Source organism: Micromys minutus (genome assembly GCF_963924665.1).
Source record: "Micromys minutus genome assembly, chromosome: 2".
Lineage (NCBI taxonomy): Eukaryota > Metazoa > Chordata > Mammalia > Rodentia > Muridae > Micromys > Micromys minutus.
Window position 1 is genome coordinate 4,420,481 of NC_137971.1, and position 24,301 is coordinate 4,444,781.

Sequence of the window (24,301 nt, forward strand, 5' to 3'; positions counted from 1 at the left end):
TTTTATATCCATATACACATTTTACACTGGCAATAATCTAGATAGCAGAAAATAAGCCGAGTTCAACGTCTCCTCTGTGCCAAAGGTCTTTACTAATCTAAACCCACACACAAGGCAAAGGTCAGGGAATTTTCTTTCTAAGGCTGGTATCAGATTTGTGGCTCTGACCCCGGACTGCTCGGAACTCGGAGTCATGACGACTGAGTATCAGGATCTTTCAAAACCCCCATTTCTTTTCCCGTGAGGACAGCCTGCTAAGATGCATTTTCTAAATCCCTCTTCGAACCAGCGGTCCCCAGCGGTCCCCAAGACGATTAGTGTTCAGCCCACTGTTCCTTTTTCCTGATTACTAACAGGCCTTTGACTCATTTGGCTTTGCAGAATTGATTTGGCAACAAACCAATCAATTAAGAGTGTCCAAACATAGTTTCCTATCTATTTTTAGAGCAATCACATTTTGGCTGGATAGAGCTCCGACCTTCCTCAGCTTCCCAAATAGTTAGTGTGTCTTTAGGAGAGCAGGTATACTGGGTGAGACTGAGGCCACTTGGCCTGCCTGATGGCTCCTGGGTTGCTCAGCTGCAAGTGTCTGGGAGGCCTGCTATAGACTTTCAGTCTTGGCATCCCTGAAATGATATGGCTGACGAACAGCCAGTTGTGTGGACTGTGACCTCAGGATCACGCAGCTATTGATTAGACCAGGGATTTCCTGATATGGTGTGTGCAGTGTTTGGGGCAGAGTTTCAGATATGAAGCCCTCCTGTTTTGACTCTCTACTCCTTAATTGTTATTTCATGAGACGTTCCCAATGCAAAAGCCAAAGAGGGCCAGTGACCATCCCTCTGCTAAGTGGGGATGAGAAGGATCTCGCCGCACAGTGGCGAGAGAAGGAGAGTCTTGCCTCCAGTTGCAGGGCCGTGCCTGGCCCGGGGCTCCGTCCTTCCGTGTCCGGGTGTCCAGGGCCAGCAGCAGCCTACTCCCCAGTAGCTTCCTCTGGGCTCTTTTTGATGGCAGGACTCCTCTTTGGTGTCCTCTTCAGTCCTGGCAAATCCTGCTGGACAGACCCAGCCAGCTGGCGGTGTAAGGAGCACGCACAGGGGGAAGCGTGGAGCTTCTCTGAGTTAGGGATCCGGCCAATGGAGAGTTTCACTTTCTAAGAGAAACCGTGGGAAATAGTTACGTGACCGAAGATTATCTTTAGGCTCCCTGACTCTACAGCAATCATCCTTCCTACCCCTCGCATTAGCTCTCGAAGGAAATCCTATGATGCGCTCCGACAAGCCTAAGGCAGCCGCAAATGATCCACTCATTCAAGTAGAGCTCGGACTTTCATTTGCTGACATCAGCTGGCCTAAGCCCCTAGGCTTAAAAGTGGCGATGGCCCGCAGTACTGGCTAGTATTGCTATCGAGACACAAGGTAGAGTTGTTTTGGAAGAGGAAACCTGAATTAGAAAATGTCCCCATAGATTGGCCTACGGATAAGTCTGTGATACTTTTTTTTTTTGAGTTGGTAACTGATGTGAAAAAGCCCAGCTCACTGTGAGTAGTGCCAACCCAGGGAAAATGGCCCTGGTGCCACAGGAAAGCAGACCGAGTTAACCACTAAGAGCCTTTTGCCAACAGCACTCCTCCATGGCCTACGCGTCATTTCTTGCACTAACTTCCTTCGGTGATTGGCTATGGTGAGGAGGTATAAGAGAAATTAACCCTTTGTTCCCAAAATTGCTTTTGGCCATGGTGTTTTCTGATAGGAATCGAAGTCTAAGCCACAGAGATAAACCTAGTTCCTCCAAGAACTCAAAGGGGCTCTGGAACCCTGTGCATACAAAGGAGACCGACGTATGAGAAAAGCCAGACAAAAGCAGAAAGAACACACGCCATCTTTTCTGCCTCCTAAATGTTGTCACGCTTTCTTCTCCCTGTCACTAGCCTGTCCCTCCACCTCCCTAAGACTGCGCTAAGACTCTCAAGCCAAGCTCTGCTCTGCCTCAGAGACTGAAATCTCTAGCCAAGTACCAAATCCTCTGAGAAAGCCTCCTGTCCTCCCTCTAAAGATCTGTCCATTCTCTTACACTTTCTGTTGATGTCTTAAGCACACACCATACTCTAAGAAGTACCTACTGTACTTGTTTTGATTCACTGATCAGTGAGTTACTTAAGTACAAGCTGAGGCCACTTTTATAGCCTTAGAACAAATACACCATCCAGGATAGCATACTTGGAGGTTCAGTAAATGATGAGGAAATGAATGAATGAATGAATGAATGAATGAATGAATCCTTGCTCTGCTCCTCACTTTAGAGAGACATTAAATGTAGAGAAAATGGTGCCCGTCCAAAGGTCTCTGGGCTAGAAATCAAAGTGGACTAAGAAGGGATGAACACCGTGGAGACTGAACTAGCCGGTGAGACCGTGTAATACACATACTATGTTGAATTTTAGTAATAACTCCATGCAGAAGGCACTGTGGTGTCAGACTGTATGGAACACATGCTCCCTGCTAGAAACACAGCAAGTGTGTCACGGCGTGCTATACCGCTTGATTCTCCAACAGCAGAACAACTTTACAGATTTTACAGAAAACCAAGGAACAGACTGTCTAAAGGGGGATACAGCCCGAGACTCCACCTGAGGCCCTGATCTTGTCCCTCCTGTCACCGGGTTGATCTGGCCAGCGCTGAACCATGGGACTCACCTCCTTCTGAATACATCGGGTAAGAAACAAGGACACCTCCTCCAGACTTTGTGGCTTCAGGTCATTCACGGCCAGGACATGATCCCCATGGTAGAATAAGCATCCTAGTCGGGGAGGGCCTTCCCAGCGAGCCACACTGCAGGGGGAGCACAGCATCCAAGAGGGAGTCAAGCAGAGCTCATTGGAGGAGCGGGGAGGAGCCGTGCTCACCCTGAGCTCACTCTGAGCTGGGTCAGCTGAGTTGTCCCACAGAGAAGTTGTCTCCTTTCTCTGTCTGACTGACTTCTTTCCCTTTTCAACCCCCCTCAATCTTTCTCTCCCTCCCCCTCCCTCCCTCTCTGCCCCCCACTCAAGCCCTGCTCCAAGTAAAGCACCCTTTCCTGACCAGTCCCTTGTTTTGCTTGTAGTTAATCGCTCCTGTCTCAGGACTTGCAATTATGCACAGTGGGAACACTTTAATTGTAGTTTTGAATAAGATGTACTTTTTCTACTTACTTATGCATGTGGCTATCCCTTTTGCCTGGCTTTGTGACCCTGGGAATACAGATCTACCCTTTTTGTTTCCTTAGCTGGTGTTTAAAAATTTATAACTCCATAGTTCTAAGGAAAACAGGATGCTCAATAAATGTCTGACAGAGGGGAGCACACAGCACCCCGCAATTACTATCTAGTAGTAAATCATGAACGGGCAATCTGTGAGCTTGGCCGTAGACAAGTCTTAGATTGCAAAAAATCTGGAAAATGAAAAGTTGTGACATTGTGGCACAGTCTTTACATTAAAGAATTATCTTGTAAAACTCCAGTCTTCCAGGGCTGGAGAGATGGCTCAGTGACTAAGCACTGGCTTCTCTTTCAGAGGACCCCCCCAGGGGGTTCAGTTCCCAGCATCCACTGTCTGGAACTGGAGTTGTAGGGGGTCCATGGCACAGGCACACACGTGGTGAGCATATCTGTGCATGCGGGCAAAATAGCCATACACATAAAATAAACAAATATTTTTGATCTTCCACTGAAATGAATTTGACAGGCTTATTTATTTGGAGATGCGAGGAAAGAGTCTCACTATGTAGTTAAAGCTGGCCTTGAACCCTCTATGAAGCTCAGGTCGGCCTTGAACTCTTCATCTAAAGAACTAAGATTACTGGCCTGTGTCAACATGCTCAGCCACCGTCTACAAGGATATCAAATCAGAAATATAGCAATTATGCTTTTAAAAAAATGTCTGCCACACAGACCTGTGTTGAATGTTTTGGAGTAGAGGTTCTCACTGGGGTATGGGATTTGCAGAGCCTTCTTTTAGACCCTATTAACTTCGCTCTCTTTTCGTTCCTTAAATATTCATTCTGCCTTGCCTGGGGAAGGCATGCTTGATATCCACAGTCCTGTGGATCAAAACATTCTGGCTGCTGGGCTTTTTGGTCCCTTAAATGTATGGCCGAAAAAGTTGACCTTGTATAGAACAGTATGCCTTTGCCTCCAGGTCCCCTCTGTGGCGACACTGTAGTCTGGTCCAACATCATTTTTTGTCAAATGTGGTGTTTCAGAATATGGGTCCCCCACCCTTGACTCCTGTCATTCGCGGCCCCCACCTACCATATCCGTCCCGCTGCTTCTACCAGAGCCAGATAGTCGATGACATCCCGAGGAGAAAGGAACATGTCCAGAGTCTCCACTTGACTCTCATTCGGCATATTGCTGAGACAGACAAACATCTGTGTAAGTCACTTCAAACAGCCACTTGTCCCTGGCTGAACTATCCTTTCAGAGTACTCTTTTGGGCTTCTGTTTCTGAGAAAACATTTTCCAGCTAAACCTTGTCAGGACCATATGAAGGAAGAAATACTGAATTTAGGGCCCTGAATGTCATTCTTCATATCCTGACCTGCCCATCTTGGGATGTGGTGGTGGGTGGCAGACCATGAGGAAGGAGTGAAACTGGACCACGTGGGTTTATTGCCATGTCTATCAGGTTCGTTTGTGTATTTGTCTTCCGGAAATTATTCTGTACAGAAGGACGTGTAAAGTAGCTAAGATTACAACTATCTCATCGAGGACCTACTCGGAACCTCAGGAGACTTGCCAGCCCATGGGATGTTAAGGAGAAAGGCTGGAAATGCACTAGACAGTTCAGCCTGGGCCAGGTGCTAAGGCTCAAAAGACTGGCCAAGGGGGATATGTCACCATAGTTGGAAATGCCACCCTCCACCCCAGGGACCACTCCTTTCCCCTCTATCAGTCACTGCCTGTGTTCACAACATCAGTGACACTGAAGCCTGTTAGGTTCTTAGCTGACTTAGAGGAACTATCTTGAAATTTGAATATGAATTCTTTAAGGCATCTGCCTCGCTCTCAGGGCCCACAGAGTTTTAGAAACTGGAGCTTTACTTGAGTAATATAGACAATTTCACAACAGTTAGGGAGGCGGACCCCTTTTGGTCATCTGTGGTTTGTGCTTCCGAATCAGCGGGTGAAAGACACGGGTTGCTTCCTGTGCCGTGTTCTTGGAGGGGAGGCCCCAGCTCTGACGTCTCGGGAGAGACCTGGAATTCGGCGTGGCAGTCGGCTGGTGCGGAGGTTGGTTCTTCAGGGAGACTGGAATATAAGAAAGTAGATAAGGCCCTCTGCTTAAACCTCTGCAGTTTTTCTCTGTATCCATCAAATACAAACATCCAACAGGCATTAACAGCCATGTGAGAATTCACAGTCCTGAAGTCTACGCAAGCATCTGAACCCCAGCATGGACAGAACCTAACACGCTCTAAAAGTTCTAAAAGTGGAAGTGGAATCAGAATGACTATTTACAGGGTCAGGAGGACACAGGGAGAGGGACATGATATCCAGAAGACTTCTGCAGACAGAGAAGTCCTGAGGCTGTCCCAAGTGCCCTCTGTGGGTGGAGAAACCTCATCTTCTTTTAAGTCAGCAGAAATCTGGAATGTTCAGTGACAGAATGATGCTGAAAATGGAGAACTCCACACCATCAGACTCTCCTTCACGAACAAAGCAATCTCAAACCATGGTTTGCATAAGATTATTGTCAAGTACATATACTGATATCTATGTATATATGTACATATGAAAATATGAAGCATGTGTATATTTCATGCTTAGATGAGTTCTATTCCTCAAGAGATATAATTATAAATATGCAGATATTCCAAAAACTAAAACAAACAAAAACCACAAAAACCTGAATCCCAAAACAGTTATGATCCTATGCATTTCAAATGAAAGATACCCAACCTGTATAAATCAATTAATAGTATGTGTGAGGACTGGAGAGATGGCTCAGCAGTTAAGAACACTGACTGCTCTTCCAGAGGTCCTGAGTTTAAATCTCAGCAACCACATGGTGGCTCACAACCATCTGTAATGAAATCTGATGCCCTCTTCTGGTATGTCTGAAGACAGCTACAGTGTGCTTATAATAAATAAATAAATAAATCCTTAAAAAATAGTGTGTGATGAAACAGTCCTTGGTGATGTTTTGCAGCAATTTGTCAACAGTTAAACAAATGAACTGGGGGTCAGAGTGGGTGAAGTGTTTGCCATGTAAGCAGTTGGACCTCACCAGAGTCGACGTAAGCCAGGGCATGGTTGTGTGCCTCTGAAATCCCGGTGCTTCTGTGGCAAGATGGGATGCGGAGAATCCTGGAAAGCCTATGGGCCAGCTTACGTGGCATGTCCAGTGGAAACAAGAGGCCCTGACTTAAGCAAAGCAGACGGTGAGGGCAGCATCCAAGGTGCCCTCTGACCTTCACATGTGCTTTATGTCGTATGTGTACATCTCTCTCTCTCTCTCTCTCTCTCTCACACACACACACACACACACATACACCTCACATACAATTCACCTATATAAATATACACACACACCCTCACGCGAAGGAACTGGTGTGGTGGAGATTGTTCCACTAAAGCAGGTTAGCTGAAAGCAGTATTTAAGAGGGCCTTTCCACTCACCAGGATCTCATTGATCTCATGGACATGTAATTGCTGTCAGTTCTCTTGAAACCTTGGTCTGGACTACTGGATTCAAGGGAGTCTCCAGAATCATTGGATCCATCAGTATTCTCTAACTGAAGACAAGAGGGACAGATGTAAGGATACAGGTCTGCTGCTGGCCAGGCACCTCCTCACCGCGCCTCACGCTTCTCTGCATCTGGAATAACACATCTTCCATTGCAGGGAGAGGGCTTCTTGAGAGAATACCAGCAGGCCTTGAGCACAGGACACTGAGCCACCAGTGTCTGGCAGATTCGAAGTCTGCCATAGCCCACTCCAGATACACGTATTCTACTGAGCAGTGTAGATTTTCCTTTCTGCTTCATTCTGAGCCATTGGATGCCGTGAACCTTTCCCCTAGAAGGTTGAGTCTATGAGTCCTGGGAGATGACCGGGCCAAAGACTAGACGCAATGGTTGTTCACAAACACTGACATCTCACGTGTGCACTGCCTTCCAGTCAAACCGTCTTCTGCACAGTGGCCTCACCGAAGGCTCTTCCAGACTTCACGTTCACACACTCTTCCCCATCTGAGACGCTATTCTCTTCTCTCGACAGTGAAGACTGTTCAGTCGTCCCTGGTTCTTGAATCACCTCAGCCCTCCTGATGACATTTATACAGTTTCATCTACTTCCCCAGATACCAAACTCCACAGAGCTTGTCCTTACTACACACCTGACGGCTTGGTTGTCCTACAGAAGTGTTTTTTGGGGAAAGAAGTGTTCTATGGTTAAGAAACATTGGGCAACACCTCTGCTACCCACTTGGCTACTTACAGTGCAGGACACCATACCAAGGACTCTGAGGACTTTGCTCGTCAGATAGCTTGTTTAAACCACTTGTGATTTAGCACATCCATGACCACCCTTACTCCTGAATCCACCCTTAAGTGGATGTGTCACTGCCTAGTAGAAAACCTTCAATGTCAGAGATGCTTCAACCCTTTGGCCACCATTTTGTTTTCCTACCATGCCTTCCTCCCACATCCTCTATCCGTGAGTACCACAGATAGGCTTCATGGCCGATGTCCCTAAAAGTCATGTTTCAGCACTTCCCAGCTTAGAAGACCTTTGCTCATACACTGCCCACAGCATCCGGTCAACTTGGAATTCACTTCCTGTCATGGGCTAGCTCTTTTGTACTGTCGATTTTCTACTCTGCCATTCACACACTCTGAACTGTGGCCGACCTAAGCAATTGACCAGACGTGCATGTCAATGGTCTCTGAAGCCTGCTTTGAGTCAAGAGAAAAGAGCAGTCCTGCCCTGTATCCGATGCCTCCCTGTGCGGCATTATCTTTGGTAACTGAGGCTTCAGGCTCTGGAAGCAAGAGGACCAGGCTGAGCACAGTGTGGGGACTAGCACTCAGAAGAATTTCTAGCTAGCAGCAGGCTGTCCTGTATACACCCACACCTGATAACCCAAGGACTCTTTTCCTTTCAGTCAAGAAAACCAGAAAGACTACTACGTTCCAAATTTAACCCGCCAAGTAGTCAAATGTTCTCTTCTTCATAGAACCTTCTCTGATCTTCTGCCTGGAAACCAGCTCCCTCTTCCCACCGCTGTTACAACCCAGACATCGTATAAGCATATGTCTCATGCTATGGTTGGCTCCTGGCTCCTATTCATGTGCCAGCACGGCGAGCCAGCCATCTGCCTCTACCAGCTTTACCTTTGTGCCTCCTGATCTCAGTCTGTTGGCTCAGCAGCATCATGTGACAGAGGCTGGGCACACATGTTGAAGGGATGAGTGCTTAATGGGGCAGGGCAGGTTGGAGTAGGGTGGGGCGGGGCGGGGCAGTTTGTAGCAGGGTGGGGAGGGGCGGGGCAGGTTGGAGTAGGGTTGGGGGCGGGGCAGGGGGCTTACTTCTAAACAGCTTCGAGGAGTGAGATAGTATTCCTCTTCTTCTGTATCTTGAGTGGGTTCTGAGTGGAACTCATGCTCATGATTATGATGAACTTGCCTGAATCTCTGGAGACTTTTTTGTATTAAATGCTGAATAAGGAAGATACAGAAGAAACTAATGAGTTCCTCCCTCCTCCCCTTTTTCTCAGTAGAATTAAACCAATACTTTATAGGAAAAAAATGTGATAGATTAGTTGGGTTGATCAGAGGCTGTGTGAGTGTGACATGCAGAAACCCAGGGGACTTGAACTTACTCTTCATTTTGGGTCCTTCTAATGTGTGACTACATACACATAGCTAATATTTGAATTTTTTTCTCAGCTCTGAAGAATTGCAGTTCTGAAGGAGAAGTTTTCTACCGTGGGTGGGTGGCAGTCTAAGTCATGGAGCTTTGCCATGGTGCCTCTGCCCCCATCTCTTCCCAGTTCTCTCTCTGCAGCTTCTGAGGAAGTAATTACCCGGAGTCACTGAACCTCCTTCTGGCTCAGGATTCCTCTTTTGTGTTTTGTTCACAGCCTTGTCTGTTTCCACAGCAGTGTAATTAGGTAGTGTTGGCTACACGACAGTCTGAATTATACGCTTCCAGGTGACATAGACGCAAGCAATTAATTACTGCCTTCCCTCCCCTAAGTGACTCCAGGTAATCTCCTGATGTAGCTGCTATACATGGTATAGGAATTGTGGAGTGTGACTTAATTATCCCAAGAACAATGCCTGATGGCTGGGGACTTTCCTAAGACCCCCAAATGTTTGCTGGGGATTTTTAGCTCCTTCCCCTTCTGTGTGTGTATGTGAGAAAGACAGACAGACAGACAGACAAGAGACAGAGAGCACCCTGAGTTGTGATGGTTCAACTTTCAGGTTTTGTTATGGTTTTTGTTGTTGTTGTTCTATCTTCTTCTTCTTCTTTTTTTTTCTCTCATAAGGAAGTGCAAAAGCAAGATGCATTCACTAGAAACTGTATTTCAGATTTTGAATGTTAGCCTTGGTGTGGGTCACCAATAAGGGTATGAGAACTTTCTCATGAATCTGTTGGCAGCAATGAGCCTCAGCTCCTCGACAGCCTGGCAGTTAGACTCTAGTGTGCATTGCTAGGCTGTGGTGTTGAATAAGGCAGGAGTGTTAAATGAACTTCAGCTTGCGGTGGTTTGAATATGCTTGGCCATAGGAAGTAGCACTATTAGGAGGTGGGATCTTATTGGAGGAGCCTTTTTTAGAGGAAGTGGGTCACTGTGGAGGCAGGGCTTTGAGGTCTCACAGTCTGACCAGTGTTATACAGAGCCTCTTCCCGGCTTCCCCTTTTGCTGCCTGGATCAAGATGTAGAACTCTTTCAGCTCCTCCAGCACCATGTCTGCCTGCACGTCATATCTGAGAGGAAGGCTGAGTTCATCCCGGCTGCCCTCTGCCTTGCTTGCTTGCCTGTCTGTGACTTGGGTTCACTGGGCAGTCAGCCTAACCTACGTGGTGAGTTCCTGGCCAGTGGGGCAGAGGAACCAATGGCAGGTACTTCTGAGGAACAACTGAGGTTGTCCTCTGACCTTCTCATGCCTGCGCGCGCACACACACACGCGCACACACTCACAGAACGATTCCTTAATAGTTATGCACATATGCCCATTTCTTATTCTACAGGTAGGCTTTAGCACTTTTAGCACTTGCCTAGATGACTTTAGACCTCGTTGAGTTTGGAGGCTCTAGCCCGAGGTTCCTCCACGAAGCTTAGCCAGCAGCCCTTCTTCCCCTCTTTCCACACACAGGGCACAAAAATCCCTTGTGCCCCTTGATCTCCTGCTGTGCTGTTCACACCCTCGGCCACACGGGGTTTCCTCCTGCTCCCCTTCACTCATCCAGTCAGTCTTGCTTCCCGTTCTGTTTATCACCTCCTTTCCCTTGAGTGCAACCTGTCCTGAGGAAGTAGAACAGCCAGCCCACAGCTGGAAGGGGCGTGCCTGCGGCTGGATGGGGCGTGCCTTCCACCGGAAGGGGCGTATCTGTAGGTGGATGGGGCGGGGCTTTCACCGGAAGGGGCGTGCTTGTGTCTGGTAGGGGGCACCTTCCACCGGAAGGGGCGTGCCTGCTGCTGGAAGGCCGCAGGATTGCGCCCTCACCGGTCTACGCTTCATGGGCACTAGAGTTAGTTGGTGGTACCACCTGAGTTCTGGGGAACCAAATCAGGTCTTTGTGTTTACAATGCTGTTCTGAGACCGGGGAATGACTCTGATGGGCAAGGTCAGTGTGAGCTGATAGCCAGGGGGACATTCAGCAGTGGCTGATTCCCTGAGGCAGTGGGGACTATTCAGCAATGGCTGAATCCTGAGATAGAAGGAAGAGAATTCGATTACCACCTCTGGGAGACTGGCCCTCGGTGATGCAAGGCCGATAGCCTCTGGTAAGCTGCAGAGACCCAAGAAAGGACTAGGGTCGGAAATTGGCCTTCTGTCATTCAGGGAAGTCTTCTCCTGCTTAGAAAAAAAGTAGTTTTATAATTAGAGCACAATTGCTCCCCTATTGCTGTCAGTACCCCTTCCACCATGCCACTACCTTAACCTGGACTCGCTGACCCCAGGGCCCCTCCATGGCCTTGACACTGGGCTGTTTATTAGCCAGTGTCTTCACTAAGACAAGGGCTGATCTTGTCGGCGCGACTTCCTCCCACTTCCAAATTTCCGAAGACACTCAGCCTGGCCTTGCCCGGCACCCGGAGTGGCCCCCCAGCCTGTCCTCTCTGTGCTGCCTCCCTTCACACCCTGTCCTCTCTGCTTTCAGGACTGAATCTGCCTTGCTGTCTCTGCGACATTTGCTCCAAGCATGGAACAGCCTGGAAAAATACATCCTTAAATGTACCTACAGCCAAGCTCCCTCTGTGACAGCCTCTGAGAAAGGACTGGGGGAAATTCACAAAACTGCTTAGGAAGTCAGTTAAAACCCTTCAGCTGCTTACCTGACACAGGAGACATTATATTAAAACGCAAGGCAGATGAAAATAATGTTTTATAGATGCCTCCCCTAGACTTAGTCATTCAACGGGAAGCCGGTTATGTACCAGGAATCACAATGGTGGAAAATAGCATACTCTGAGCTGCTCTGAAAAATTGCCACCATTAACGCTCACTTCCCCTACCACAAACAATGACAATCTAATTTAGCCCTCGTACAAAACACAAAAAGTATTTTCTCCTTTTGTTGATCGTAAAAATAATAAGGGCATGTTTCCTTGCTCATTGATTCTTTGTATTAATGGCAGCTGCTGAGGAGAAAGAAAGGGACACTATTGTTTGTAAGGAAAGGGGGCCGTGTTCAGGTGCCCCGAACATCATTAGCTACATAGAGTCACCTCTGCACTCTGATGGGTTGCTTTTACACCCCGGCAATATGGTGTCATGAAGGAGACCCAGTCTTTAATCTTCTCCCTGGGGAGAGGAAGAGAGTTTCAGTTGGCATTGGTAGCTCCCACACTCACTCTGAATCTAGAATGTTCTTTGATTATATTCAGAACAGGCTTTGGGATCAGCTGCCAACGAAATAAAACTCCGTCTCCAAGTAGTTGAAATGGTCCACTCTACCTCAAAAATCTCTGCATCTGCACAGCTGAATCAATTCTGTTGATGCTTCTGGTAGGGGAACTCAGAAAAAGGGGAGGTCAGAAATAGCAGGAAAAACTGAGGGTCCAGAGATCCTGCCAGCCCCAGTCCCTGTACTTTCCAGTCCTCTCTTGCCTGTCTTAGGAAACACATGTTTTAGAAAGAATGTGTTGCTTAGGGTGTTTTGTTTTGTCAACTCTACACAAACTGGGGTCATAGGATGAAGGAGCCCCAATTGAGGAAATTCCTCTATCAGATTGGACTGCAGGCAAGTCTGTGAGAGTGTTTTCTTGATGAAATATTAATGTACTGAGACTCAGTTTATTGTGGGGCATACCAGCCTTGGGCAGGTGAGCCTAGTTGCTATAAGAAAGCTAAGCCAAGATGAGAAAACCAGTGAGCAACCCTGCCTCTGCATAGCTCCTCCTCCGGGTTCACTCCTCAATTCCCTACTTTGACTTCCCTCAGTGACGGACTGTAATAAGGTAAACTAAATAGAGACTTTCCTAAGGAGTAGCTTTTTCTCAGCGTCTGATCACAGCAAATAGAAAAGTAAACAAAGACAGGATGAATTAAGACACTCGCTGTCTTCTTTTTCCTAGTCTTACGTGACAATTTGAAAGAAAACTTTGGGGCTCTGGGTCACGCTAAGGCTTCAGCATCTGTGGCCTCCTCAGCACAGCCTCCTCCCATACCACAATCTCTCCCAGCAGCAGACAAATGGGTGTGAGAATCTACTTGGGCCCTTCTGTTAGCACCAGGCGCCCCTCTTAAAAACTGCAGAAGCCTTCGGGGCGAGCACAGTCTCTCCTGCCCAGTGTGGCTCCTACAGATATTTTTGGCTGAGCTGTTTTTCACAGAAGGCCTTGGATAATGACTACTGTTGGAGATTACTTTGTGACCCTCTCCTCATCTACTTCTGTCCCAGTTCTAGCTCCTGGTCCTCAGATGTCACCTTATTGGGAAAGGGACCCAATGCAGAAGTAACTGGTTGAATTTATAGTTTGATAGAGGTGCCTCCTAAACTACTAAGACTGGCATTTGTCAGGGGGATAGAGGGAAATTTGACTCAGAGATACGTGCATGTGGGGGATGCCATGTGATAGCTAGGGCTTGATTGTCATAGCCAAGGGACCACCAGAAGTTTCCCAAAGAGGCTTGAGATAAAGCCTTTCTTCTGAGGTGTTTTACGGGAGTGTGGTCCTGCCCTCACTGAATTCCTGATTTCAGCCTTCAAAAGAATGATGAGGTTAAAACCTCTGCTGTTTTAAACACTGTTACAACATTCTTAGGCAGCTAATATAATGATTCTTAAAATGATTTTTAAAAGCTTGGGAGATATTTTAGTTGGCACGTCCCAAGCAAAACCTAAGGATCTGAATGTCATCCTTGGCACCCACGGAAATGCCAGGCATGCTGGAGTGTGTCTGCCATTCCGGCTGAGGAGACAGAGACAGGTAGATCCTTGCAGCTTTCTGGTGAGCCAGCCTAGCCTAACCCAAGTCCCAGTAAGGGACCCTGTATCAAAAAAAAACCAAAAAAAAAAAAACAAAAACAAAAAAACAAAAAAAAAAAAAAACATGGTAGATGGCTCCCGAGGAATGACAGCTAAGGTTGTCCTCTGTGCACGTGTGCACATACATGCACACATGTACAACCACCCACACAACTATTTTAGCCTGCCATGCAGACGGCTCTTTGTTTGCAGCCTGTTTAATGTCCGTAGGCTTCTAACGCTTTTGTTAAACACACTGTCAACAAGCTTTCGCCCGCCATCCTGCTTACCTGTCATGGCCAATAAGGAAGTAGTCCCTGTTTACGGTTCTGATGGTTATCACCTCATCCTGGTGGCACTTGAACATCTTCTGCACAGTTTGCATCTTTTCCTGGTTATTTATACCGACTTCTACAGTGGCGCTGCTGAGACGGAGACAAAGTAAGTAAAGCGATAAAGATCGCTACTTAAGATGAAACTAGACTCCTATTTTAAATTAGGAGCGAAGCTGCAGACTTCATTGACCCACATTTTAAAGATTGTCTAATTCACATAATGAATCTCATTTGAATTCTTTCTATTTTAAAAAAATAACTAAGACTCTGGATCTAGTTCATCAGTAATTGAAAATACTCTGTTCAGCTTGCAATTCAATTCAGAGGTTTGTATTTGAGCTAAATTCCTGAGTCCACAAATCACTATATTTTCCAATATTTCTGGTATATGATTTCTGAAGAAAAGACAAAAAATATATTTTTTCATCTAAATAGTTCTTAAACTCCACTTTGGCTCTATGAAGTTGGATTTCAGGAGCTCTCTGTCAGCAAAAAGTTAAGTGAAACCAAGTCCTCAACCAAATGTTTAGGAAATAGAGACCTGCCCCCAACAGCAGCATTGAGAAAACTTTTCACTGCCTTCGCCTACTCCGTTCATTACTTCAGCTCTTTTAGAACCACAAACATCATGGCAGGTCTGAAACACTGTTTCTTTTTTTTTTGGTGGGAGACTCAGGTTTAAGCTTCTGTGGGTCTTATGGTTTGGTGACCGCCTTGGCCTCATTAGCTGATACACAAATTTCCTGGTCTGGATACGCACCCATCAATTTCGATGGAACCCCGATGTTGATGGTCTTTGTAATAGGAAAGACTAAGACCCTTTCCCCGACTCTGGGACAGAATAAAAAGACGCTTTTTCCAGGAGGTCTGAAAAATGAAAGGGTTTTGCAGTTCAGTTAAAGCTCAGAAGAGCAAGGACTCTTCGGGTGCTCATGAGGCTGGTGGGAGGCTACTTACTGCGGAAAAGAAGAGCTGAGGGGGTGGCGACTTAATGAAGTAATCTCGTTTATGGACTTCATTTTCATAATCAAATGTAAATTGTTTGCCTAATAAAAGAAAGTGAAGAGGATTTAGTTTGTTCTCTCATAAATTTCGGGAAAGAACTACCTCCTTTGGAAAACATTGTTTCTCTTCAAATTATTCAGTTATTCAAGAGAACATACACAATAGCTGCTCCCGCCCCACCCTCACCACAAGGACCAAATGAGAGAACAACAGCTGTGGCCACCATTCCCTGAGGTGGGAGCCTCTATAGGCGGGTGTCTCTATAGGTGGGAACATCTATAGGCGGGAGCCTCTATAGGTGGTGCCTCTATAGGTGGTGCCTCTATAGGTGGGAGCCTCTATAGGTGGTGCCTCTATAGGTGAGAGCCTCTATAGGTGGTGCCTCTATAGGTGGGAGCCTCTATAGGTGAGTGTCTCTATAGGCGGTGCCTCTATAGGTGGGAGCCTCTATAGGTGGATGTGTCTATAGGCGGGAGCCTCTATAGGCAGTGCCTCTATAGGCAGGTGTCTCTATAGGCGGTACCTCTATAGGTGGGTGCCTTTAGAGGCAGCTACATTCACTCACGCCTGCCTGGCTCTGTTGCTGCATTTTGGCCCTGGGTCCCTAGGGAAAAAGCAAAGGTTTGTTTCTATCTCCATTACTGGAGTAAGAAACAGGAGGGGTGTTTTCTCTCTGTTGGGGAAACAGGTAGCGTGGCCACGAAGGACAGGAAAGGATGTTCAGAAAAACAGTCTCATGAGCGTGACGGACACAGGGGTCTCAACTGCTGAATTACACAACCCTGATTTCACAGACCCTCACCAGGCTAAAACCGCCTTTCCTGAACCAAAGGGAAGAGAGACCCGCAGCTGTGATGTGAGGGTAAAACAAAGCCCTTCAAGACGGTTTTAACAGCACTGTTTTCCTAAGTGAAAGTTGTCTGCATTTCATTTAGACGATTTGGAAACAACAAAATAATAATCAGTAATAACAACTGTCTTTAATACCACCAATTACAATGAAATGTTTAATAATTAGGAGCTTCTGCCATTTCCACAGCAGGCGTTGTGGCTTTTATTTGTTTAACTGTGTGAATGTGTTTATTGAGCGTGCTCGAACACACACACACACACACACACACACACACTTCTCTTATGAACCAGCATACTGGGACTGTTTATCTACGAATCTGCATGCCACAGAAGATTTAAAAAGATTAGGATGCCCACATAGGGCCAAGAAAAGAGCTTGTTCCCCCGAGCTGTTCTGGAAAAGCTGTAATTCATGGGACATTAGGTGCAGTTGGAGTCCTCACACTAGTTAGCCCTAGATTCCAGGAGTGTGCCAGACTCACCTAACAAATATTACACAAGCAATTTCAGATTTTCAAGAATGAAAAATGTCCAGTACCCAATAAGGTAAAATGTGTAATGTCTGGCTACGACTCAAAGGTGACCAGGCATAGCAAAGAGTCAGAGAAATGGGCGGTGTAATGAAGAGGATAACCGATCAATCAAGATGGAGCTGCTGCAGATGTTAGACGTGTCAGAGATTTACTGTTACTGTCAAAATCTTAGGCGATAAATGAGACAGAAAAGACCCAAGATGAACTTTTAGAGATCAAACAATGGCTTTTGGGGGTAGGGAGGGTTACCCCTGCAGACTCTTAGAGACGGCTGAATACTGTAGAAGAAAATCACAGGGCTGGAGAGAAGGCTCAGCGGTTAGAGCACTGGCTCCTCTTCCAAAGGTCCTGAGTTCAGTCCCCAGCAACCACATGGTGGCTCACAACCATCTGTAATGGGATCAGATGCTCTCTTCTGGTGTGTCTGAAGATGGCTACAGTGTACTCATATAAAGTAAATAAATTTTTAAAAAAAGAGAATTACAGAATACAGGAAGGTGTATCAACAAGAACTATTAAAATAAAGTAAAAACAGACAAACAAACAAAAAGTCCAAAGTGTGAAAGAGCATCCGTACACTGGAGCAGCCTCAACTGGTCCACTATGCAAGGAGCTGTGATGCCTTAAAGGAGGGGAAAAGGCAGAAAAGAATATTCGAACAAATAGTTCAAAAAATTTCACAAAATTAAAACTATAAAGCAAGACCCAAGCAATTTGATGGACCCCATGAAACACAAGATGTAGGGAAAACGCATACTCCTAAGTTCCTCAAAATCAAGATTCTCAAAAACAGAGAGTGGAGAAGAGGCAGCCCCTACCGAACAAAGATCAGCAACAAAGGTGGTTTGCTTCTTTTTAAAACTCTAGTTATGTGTGCAGATGGTCTGTCTGCATACATGTCTGAGCACCGCATGCATGCATGCTTGGTTCCAGAGAGGGCCAGAAGAGGGTATTGTATGCCCTAAAACTGGAGTCACAGATGACTGGGAGCCTTCACATGGGTGCTGTCAATCAAACCCAAGTCCTCTGGAATAGCCAGAGCTCTTTCCTGCTGAGCCATCTCTCCAGCCCCAACTGTTTCAATTCTTGCTGGAAGAATAATCGAGGAAGCGTAGATCATTATCAGCGCTGAAAAAATCCTGCCATTTGAAAGTCTATAAGCAGCAAATGTGGCTTTTAAATATGGAGCAATCTGGAGACATTTTCAGATATGCAAATTCTGAAAAAATTTCACCAACAGGAAGTGTCCACTATCAGAAACTACGCTAAAGGAAACCCTCCAGAATGTACTGGAGGTGCACAGAGCACATATACAGAATCTACAAGGCTAAATGTGCGGTGATTTTTTCATTATTTAAAGCATTCAATAATTCAACCAGCTAAACAAAAATAGCAATGCATTGTTCAAGTTATAATGATGTATGCATAGCAGGAGCTCCAACAGCAGTGTAAATGCTTGGGAAGGAAGCCAAGATCACATCTCAGCAATGAGCCTAGATTATTTGTGAATTAGTATGCCATTACTTGGGGTCAGGCTGTTGTATATTTAAAAATATATAAACCCGGAAGTAATGACTAAAATAATACAGCACAGTGTAATAAGCTAATGACAGATGAAGTAAAATCATAAAAGCAGAAAAGGTGGTGGTGGGGTGGAAGTGAATGGGGCAGGTGGCAGATGGGGCTTGTGGGGCAGGTGTGGGGGGCAGGTGTGGGGGGCAGGTGTGGGTGGGTATGGCAGGTGGGGGGCAGGTGAGGGCAGGTGGGGCAGGTGGGGGCAGGTGTGTGTGGGTGTGGCAGGTGGGGCAGATGGCAGATGAGGCAGGTGACAGAAGGAGCGGGTGGGGCAGGTGGGGGCAGGTGTGGGTGGGTGTGTCAGGTGGGGGCAGGTGGAGCAGGTGACAGAAGGGGCAGGTGGGGCAGGTGGGGGTGGGGCGAGTGGGAGTGGGTACAGGTGCATGGGGCAAAGGCCAAATGAGAAGGACACAGACCAGCAACAGGTTACACTCAAGCCTGAACAGAACAACAGTCACATAAAATAGAAATACTCTGAACACCTGAATTAAAAAGAAGACATTGTCAGCTTGGATAAAATTGCAAGATCCAACTAGATGTTACTTATAAGAAACACATTAAAAGTATAAAAGGCACAGATTTTAAAAAAAAGAAGAAGAAGCATGTCTTAGGAATTCTACTGCTGAGATAAAACACCACAAGGGAAAGCGACTCCAGGAGAGAGGGATCTGTTCTGTTTACTCATCATATATCTGTCTGTCACTGAGGTGAGTCAGGCCAGGATCTCAAAGCAGGAGCCTGAAGGCAGGAAGGGAAGCAGAAGCCATGGAGGGATGCTGCTTACAGGTCTGCTCCTCCTGGCTTGCTCTGCCCCTTTCTTATACAACTCAAGGCTGGACCCTCCCTTGTCAGTCAAGAAAATGCCCCCAAAGGCCAATCTGGTAGGGTCATTCTCTCAATCGAGTTTCCTTCTTCTCAGATGACTCCAGCTTGGGTCATGTAGAAAACAGCAGAGCAGAACAAACAAACAAACAAACAAAGCCTAGGCAGTAGGGTAGACTGTTAATGCTAGTCACAAGAAAGCAGAGAAGCTACAGTACACCATGCAGATCCCAAAGCGAGAAATAGCACCAGGAATTAAAGAAAGCCATTTTATAATAATACAGGACTCAATCCTAGGACAATATAATAATACTAAACATATATGCATGCAGCAGCGGGGTTTCAAAACATGAAGCAAAACCTAATAGAATTACAACAAAAAATAGACATATTCAAAGATTTTTTAAATCTCTTAATAATAGAGAAAAAAAACCCAAGAAAACTAAAAAGGGAAAAATCAGCACGGACTGTAGGCTTGAACACCATCACCAACAGCTTACCCAGCTTGGTGTTTATAGAGAGCATCACAGCCAGCCGGCTGGCCCTGTTCTCCCGTGTTCTCTTTGTGATAGAAACTTCTGTCAACTAGAAAGAGAAGGAAGTTCCTTCAACTAAGATATCCATGTTTTCAGATCTTTAAATGACAAACAGCAGAGATTTATGACCTTTTCTCTAAGCTTGAGAGTAAGAGAGAGTGTTCATGTTTGTCCTGTGCAGAGCAACTGAGCAAAGACAAGAAATGGAGTGCAGATGGCGTGATCCTGGGGGTAGGAAACCTTAAACAGCTTACAGGAAATTATAAGCTAATGGACAAATTCCATGGTGTGTGAAGTTAAAAAACACATCGTTTTTAAAACTGCTATGAAGTAGCAACAGGTAATCCAAAAGTGAAAATAAGAAAGTCTGTGAAGGAGCTGAAAGGGGTTTGCAATCTCATGGGAAGAACAACATTATCAACCAACCAAATCCTCCACAGACCCATGGACTAAAACACCAACCATTGAGCACACATGGAGAGACCCATGGCTCCAGTTGCATATGTAGCAGAGGATAGCAGTGTCTGGCATCAATGTGAGAAGAGACCTTTGGTCCTGTGAAGGCTCATCTTCCCGGTGTACGGGAATGCCAAAGTGCTGAGGTGGAGAGGGTGGTTGGGAGAGGGAGCACCTTCTTGGAAGCAATGGGAGGGGGAGGGGGGAATGAGACAGGGGGAGGGGATAGCATTTGAAATGTAAATACAGAAAATATCTAATAAAAGAATTTTAAAAAAATAAGAAAATCTGTTTTTTTATTATAGCACCTCCTCAAACAAAATCCATAAAAGTAAATTTAACCCAAGTGGTAAAAGCTAGTATCCTGAAAGTTACCATAAGAATTTAAAGACAATATAAAAAAATGGAGATATATCCCATATTCATAGATTGAAAGACAATAGTTCTAATAATGACATAATAGAAATTACTCCAAAGCAATCTGCAGATTTAATGCAAATATTAATCTGAATTCTCTAGCATTTTCCATAAACGGAAAAGCACATTTATATTGTCATATAGATTATTTGATAGCCTTGAATAGCCAAAACAACTCTGAAAAGCAGAGTATTCAGATATCCCTTAAACAAACAAACCCTACTGGGCTGGAGTCATGGTTTATCAGTTAGGCATACTTGCTGCTCTTGCAGAGGGCACAAGTTCAATTCCCAGCACCTCCATGACAGCTCACAAGTGGCTGTCACCCCACTTTCAGGGTTCCAGTCTTCATTTCTGGCCTCACTGTTTACCAGGCATGTATAAGGTGCACGTACATACATGTATAAGGTGCACGTACACACACACATACACACATACACACACACACACACAAACACACTGGTAAAACACTCATACACATAAAAGAAAAATAAATACATATTTAGAAAACAATCTCATAGTGTAAAGACAGATGCACAGACAAAGAATCAAGACAGAAGGGAGAATCCAGAAAGAAATCCACACATCAGTGGCCAAGGCCCTTCTGTGGACAGAGTAAAATGCCCTTAAAAAAAATCCTTCTAGAATCATATGCCCAGACCTTGGGAAATGGAGGCAGGAGAACCAGGAGGTTATCTATTGCTCCATAGCAAAGTTGAGTCCAGCCTGGGCTACATGAAACCCTTCCACCAAGGGAAAAGGGTGAAGAAAGAACCCGGACAAAGAGTACTCATACTTCATGATTTTGTTCATGGAAATGAGCTTTATACTGAGAGAGAGAGAGAGAGAGAGAGAGAGAGAGAGAGAGCAGGTGACAGTTTACAGTATTTACTTATTTAAATTTGACAATATTTCGAATTTAGCCTAAGGCATCATGAATACTAGGCACGAGCTCTGTTCTGGTCTACAGTACCACCCGTAGGATTTCTACCCGAAAAATCCTATCTACAAGTAGAGTTAAACACAGGGGCCTGCTGCTTGTCAAGTCATGCCTCTTAAGATTTCTGAAACATCAAATCCATTTGATAGCAGTGAAACATAGTTCTACAACATGACCCAGTTACTTCTATTCCTAGGTCAATCAGAAGCATACAAAGAAAACACCTGATGACAACTTCTGGGCTCAGCACATACATGTGTGTACATTCACATATGCACATATCCACATGAACATGTAGGTAAGCCACACACACACACACACACACACACACACACACACACACACATTTATATAAATGTTCATATAATCTTTTTATAATAGACAAAGATGGGAGAAGACCAAACGTTTCCAGAAGGTCAATGAATCATCCATCATGACACATCCATATAATGGAAAAGGGAAAGGGCCGGCCCACACCGTATCCGACAACTAGAGAATTGTTCGAGTAGAAGTCAAATGAGAGTGTCCGACTGTTTGCTCACAAAACTCGAGAGCCAGGCATTGGGACAAAAGGAGGAAAGGATTATGACAAAGCATAGCAAAGCTTGAGGTAAGGGAACATTCTCTGTGAGACTGCGGTGAAGCTTGCCCTGGTGAAGGCATCTACTGACACTTATCAGATGGTCCACCTCAGGGAGATGCGCCATACTGCTGAATGCTACAGGCAGTTAAAAATGTGTGGTCATGCCAAGCCCATGTGCAAAGTGCTGCTAGTCATGAGTCAGGGTCTGGTCTCCTCAGTGTCTCTTCTCTCCATCCTACCTTAGGACACTGCCCTGCTCCTCACATCCTGCCTCTGTACCTCTGTATCCAGTGCCAATGCTTCTGACCGGATACTAGAAGTGTATCTGCCCCACCCAGGAGGCTAGTAGGCTCATGAGCCGTAGAAGAGAACCCCCACTCCCTAATTCATAACTGCATTCCAAACCTTGTTCTTAAAACCACAGATAAGAGTAACTCTCTCTTCACCAAAAAGCTTTTCTTTGCAGCAAAGGGAAGGCGGTCCAGAAAACGGCAACTGGATACAATGTAGAAATCAATGGATTGTTGTAATCTCAGCCCCAGTAGATACATCTACAATCTGACTCTTATACCTAGGGCTGAGGAAACAGCCAGGGAGAGTGGGGAGGAAGATTGTAAGAGCCGGAGGACCAGGAAGTCCACAGTGAAACAGTGTCTCCTAGAAGCAGCAGTCTGAATAAGGTCTGAAGGAAGGTAATATCCACTGACAGGCTAATCCTGAAGGGGGAATCACTGAGGGAGAGTTAGCCTCTCACAGGGATGAACCCCTAACTGGTTACCCAGTACCAGGTGACTAGCCCTGAAATTATATTCACATAGACAACAAAAATGGACTCAGCAGGTTGTATGTATGTGTTTCTGCATCTCTCTCTCTGTGTACATACATAATACATGTGTGCATATACGAACACATGTGTTTTTAACAGAAATAATGAAGACAAGGCCGTCAATTTGAGAAAGCAGGGGTTGGAGGGAAGAAATGAAAGCAGGAAGTAATGTGGTTATCTTTTATATTAAAAAAAATACGTAGAAATTTTTAAATCCTCCCAAAACCCTCCACAGAGGAGTGGGGAGATGGTTCAGTTTATGACATAAGTATGAGGATCCAAGCTTGGATCTCCCACACCCACACGAATCCCATGTGTCGCCATGGATCCGTAGCCTCAGCGCTGAGGATGGAGAGGCGGAGAACAGCAGATCTCTGGGGCCCATTGGCCAGTCACAGAACTGAATCACAGGGATGCAGGTTCAGTGGCAGGGTCTGACTTCACAGTAAGGTGGACAATGATTAAGGAAGACTTTCAGCTCTAATCTCTGGATTCCACCTGCCCACGTACATATAGACACACACATCCTTGATTCCACCTGCCCACGTACATATACACACACATCCTTGATTCCACCTGCCCACGTACATATACACACACATCCTTGAGAACACGTATGTACATTGCACATAGGCATTCAGATAAAAGTAAAAACACAAGCTCCGAGCACACCCTAAGATTCCACGTAGATAACCTCTTCCCGGGATTCCCCGGACAGTCTCAGCCTCTCCTTTGGATTCCTCAACACATTGTTCCTATTCCATGGTTACACTCATTGCGTGTGCTGAGCTAAAGTTCTTGATACAGTTACTTGCCTGTGTTTCTCTCCACTTCTCCGTGAGATTAGAAATCCCGTGAGCACAATGACTCTTCTAAAACCAAGAACTTTATACAAAATTAAGGAAATATATTTCAGTCTTTGCTAGGCTGTGATTTACTAAAGGCCTTGTCTTCAAGCCCCAACTGGAAACTACTTAGCCAATGAAAAACCAGGAACCACTAAATTTCTAGAAAGTTCAGCCTTTACAAATGATTAACTGACCCAGACAGCCTCTACTTTCTCTAGACCAAGAGTCACTGTCCCAGAATGGTACCTGTTGTCCCTACACATGGAAACTAATGTCTGCTCCTTGGCAGCTGGAGGACCTGGCTCAGGATTGTTGGTAAACAGCTGTTTCCTTCTGCCACCATGCCCTTAGGTACCTGGGCCCTTTGGAGGTCTGGCTTCCATCTGGCTGGTTCTTCTCATCTGTCAGAAAGAGGAGTTAGGCAACAGTTAGCATCCAGACTTAAATGTCCAAGCTGACTAGCTATGGGACCATCAGGGGTCAGGACAGGAATAGCGATTCTGGTTCCTGCCTTTTCTGTCTTTATCCTGTGTGTGTGGAATCCAGAGGTCGACCTCGGGTATAGTTCCTCAGGTGGCGTTCATCTTGTTTTTTTTTTTTTTTTTTTTTTTTTTTAGGCAGGGTTTCGAATTGGTGTGAGCTCACCTGCTTCCTCTGCCTCTTCTACTGCTCCTGCAAGCCTGCTACCATATCCCACTTTTTAGTGTGGATTCTGTGGAGGGAAGTCAGGTTCTTATGCTCGAACAGCAAATGCTTTACTGACTCAACCAACTCTGCACTAATGTGTTCCTCCACTGTGCCCCAAAGACGAGGGTAGCCATGGTGATGAAGATCATCCAGGGACCCCGTGCTCACCCAATAGGTGATGTGGGGAGAAGCTATGAAGGA

The 24,301-nt window shown here is 45.7% G+C and overlaps 1 protein-coding gene across 2 annotated transcripts; it reads right to left on the reverse strand.

Moving 5' to 3' along the window:
- Positions 1–973: 973 nt before the first annotated feature.
- On the reverse strand, positions 974–23,796 carry PLEKHS1 (pleckstrin homology domain containing S1; the record flags this gene model as incomplete). 2 transcript variants are annotated; one of them, XM_080913108.1, is made up of 12 exons in its annotated part: positions 974–1,153; positions 2,697–2,832; positions 4,290–4,391; positions 5,082–5,288; positions 6,660–6,775; positions 8,570–8,698; positions 10,955–11,071; positions 11,944–12,019; positions 13,976–14,107; positions 14,781–14,887; positions 14,978–15,066; positions 23,769–23,796. In XM_080913108.1, the coding sequence occupies 12 exons, from the start codon at positions 23,794–23,796 to the stop codon at positions 974–976; spliced, it is 1,419 nt and encodes a 472-aa protein (XP_080769234.1). The 2 variants fall into 2 exon arrangements, with proteins under 2 accessions (XP_080769234.1, XP_080769233.1); XM_080913107.1 differs by having other exon boundaries at positions 10,955–11,068; positions 13,976–14,110.
- Positions 23,797–24,301: the final 505 nt, after the last annotated feature.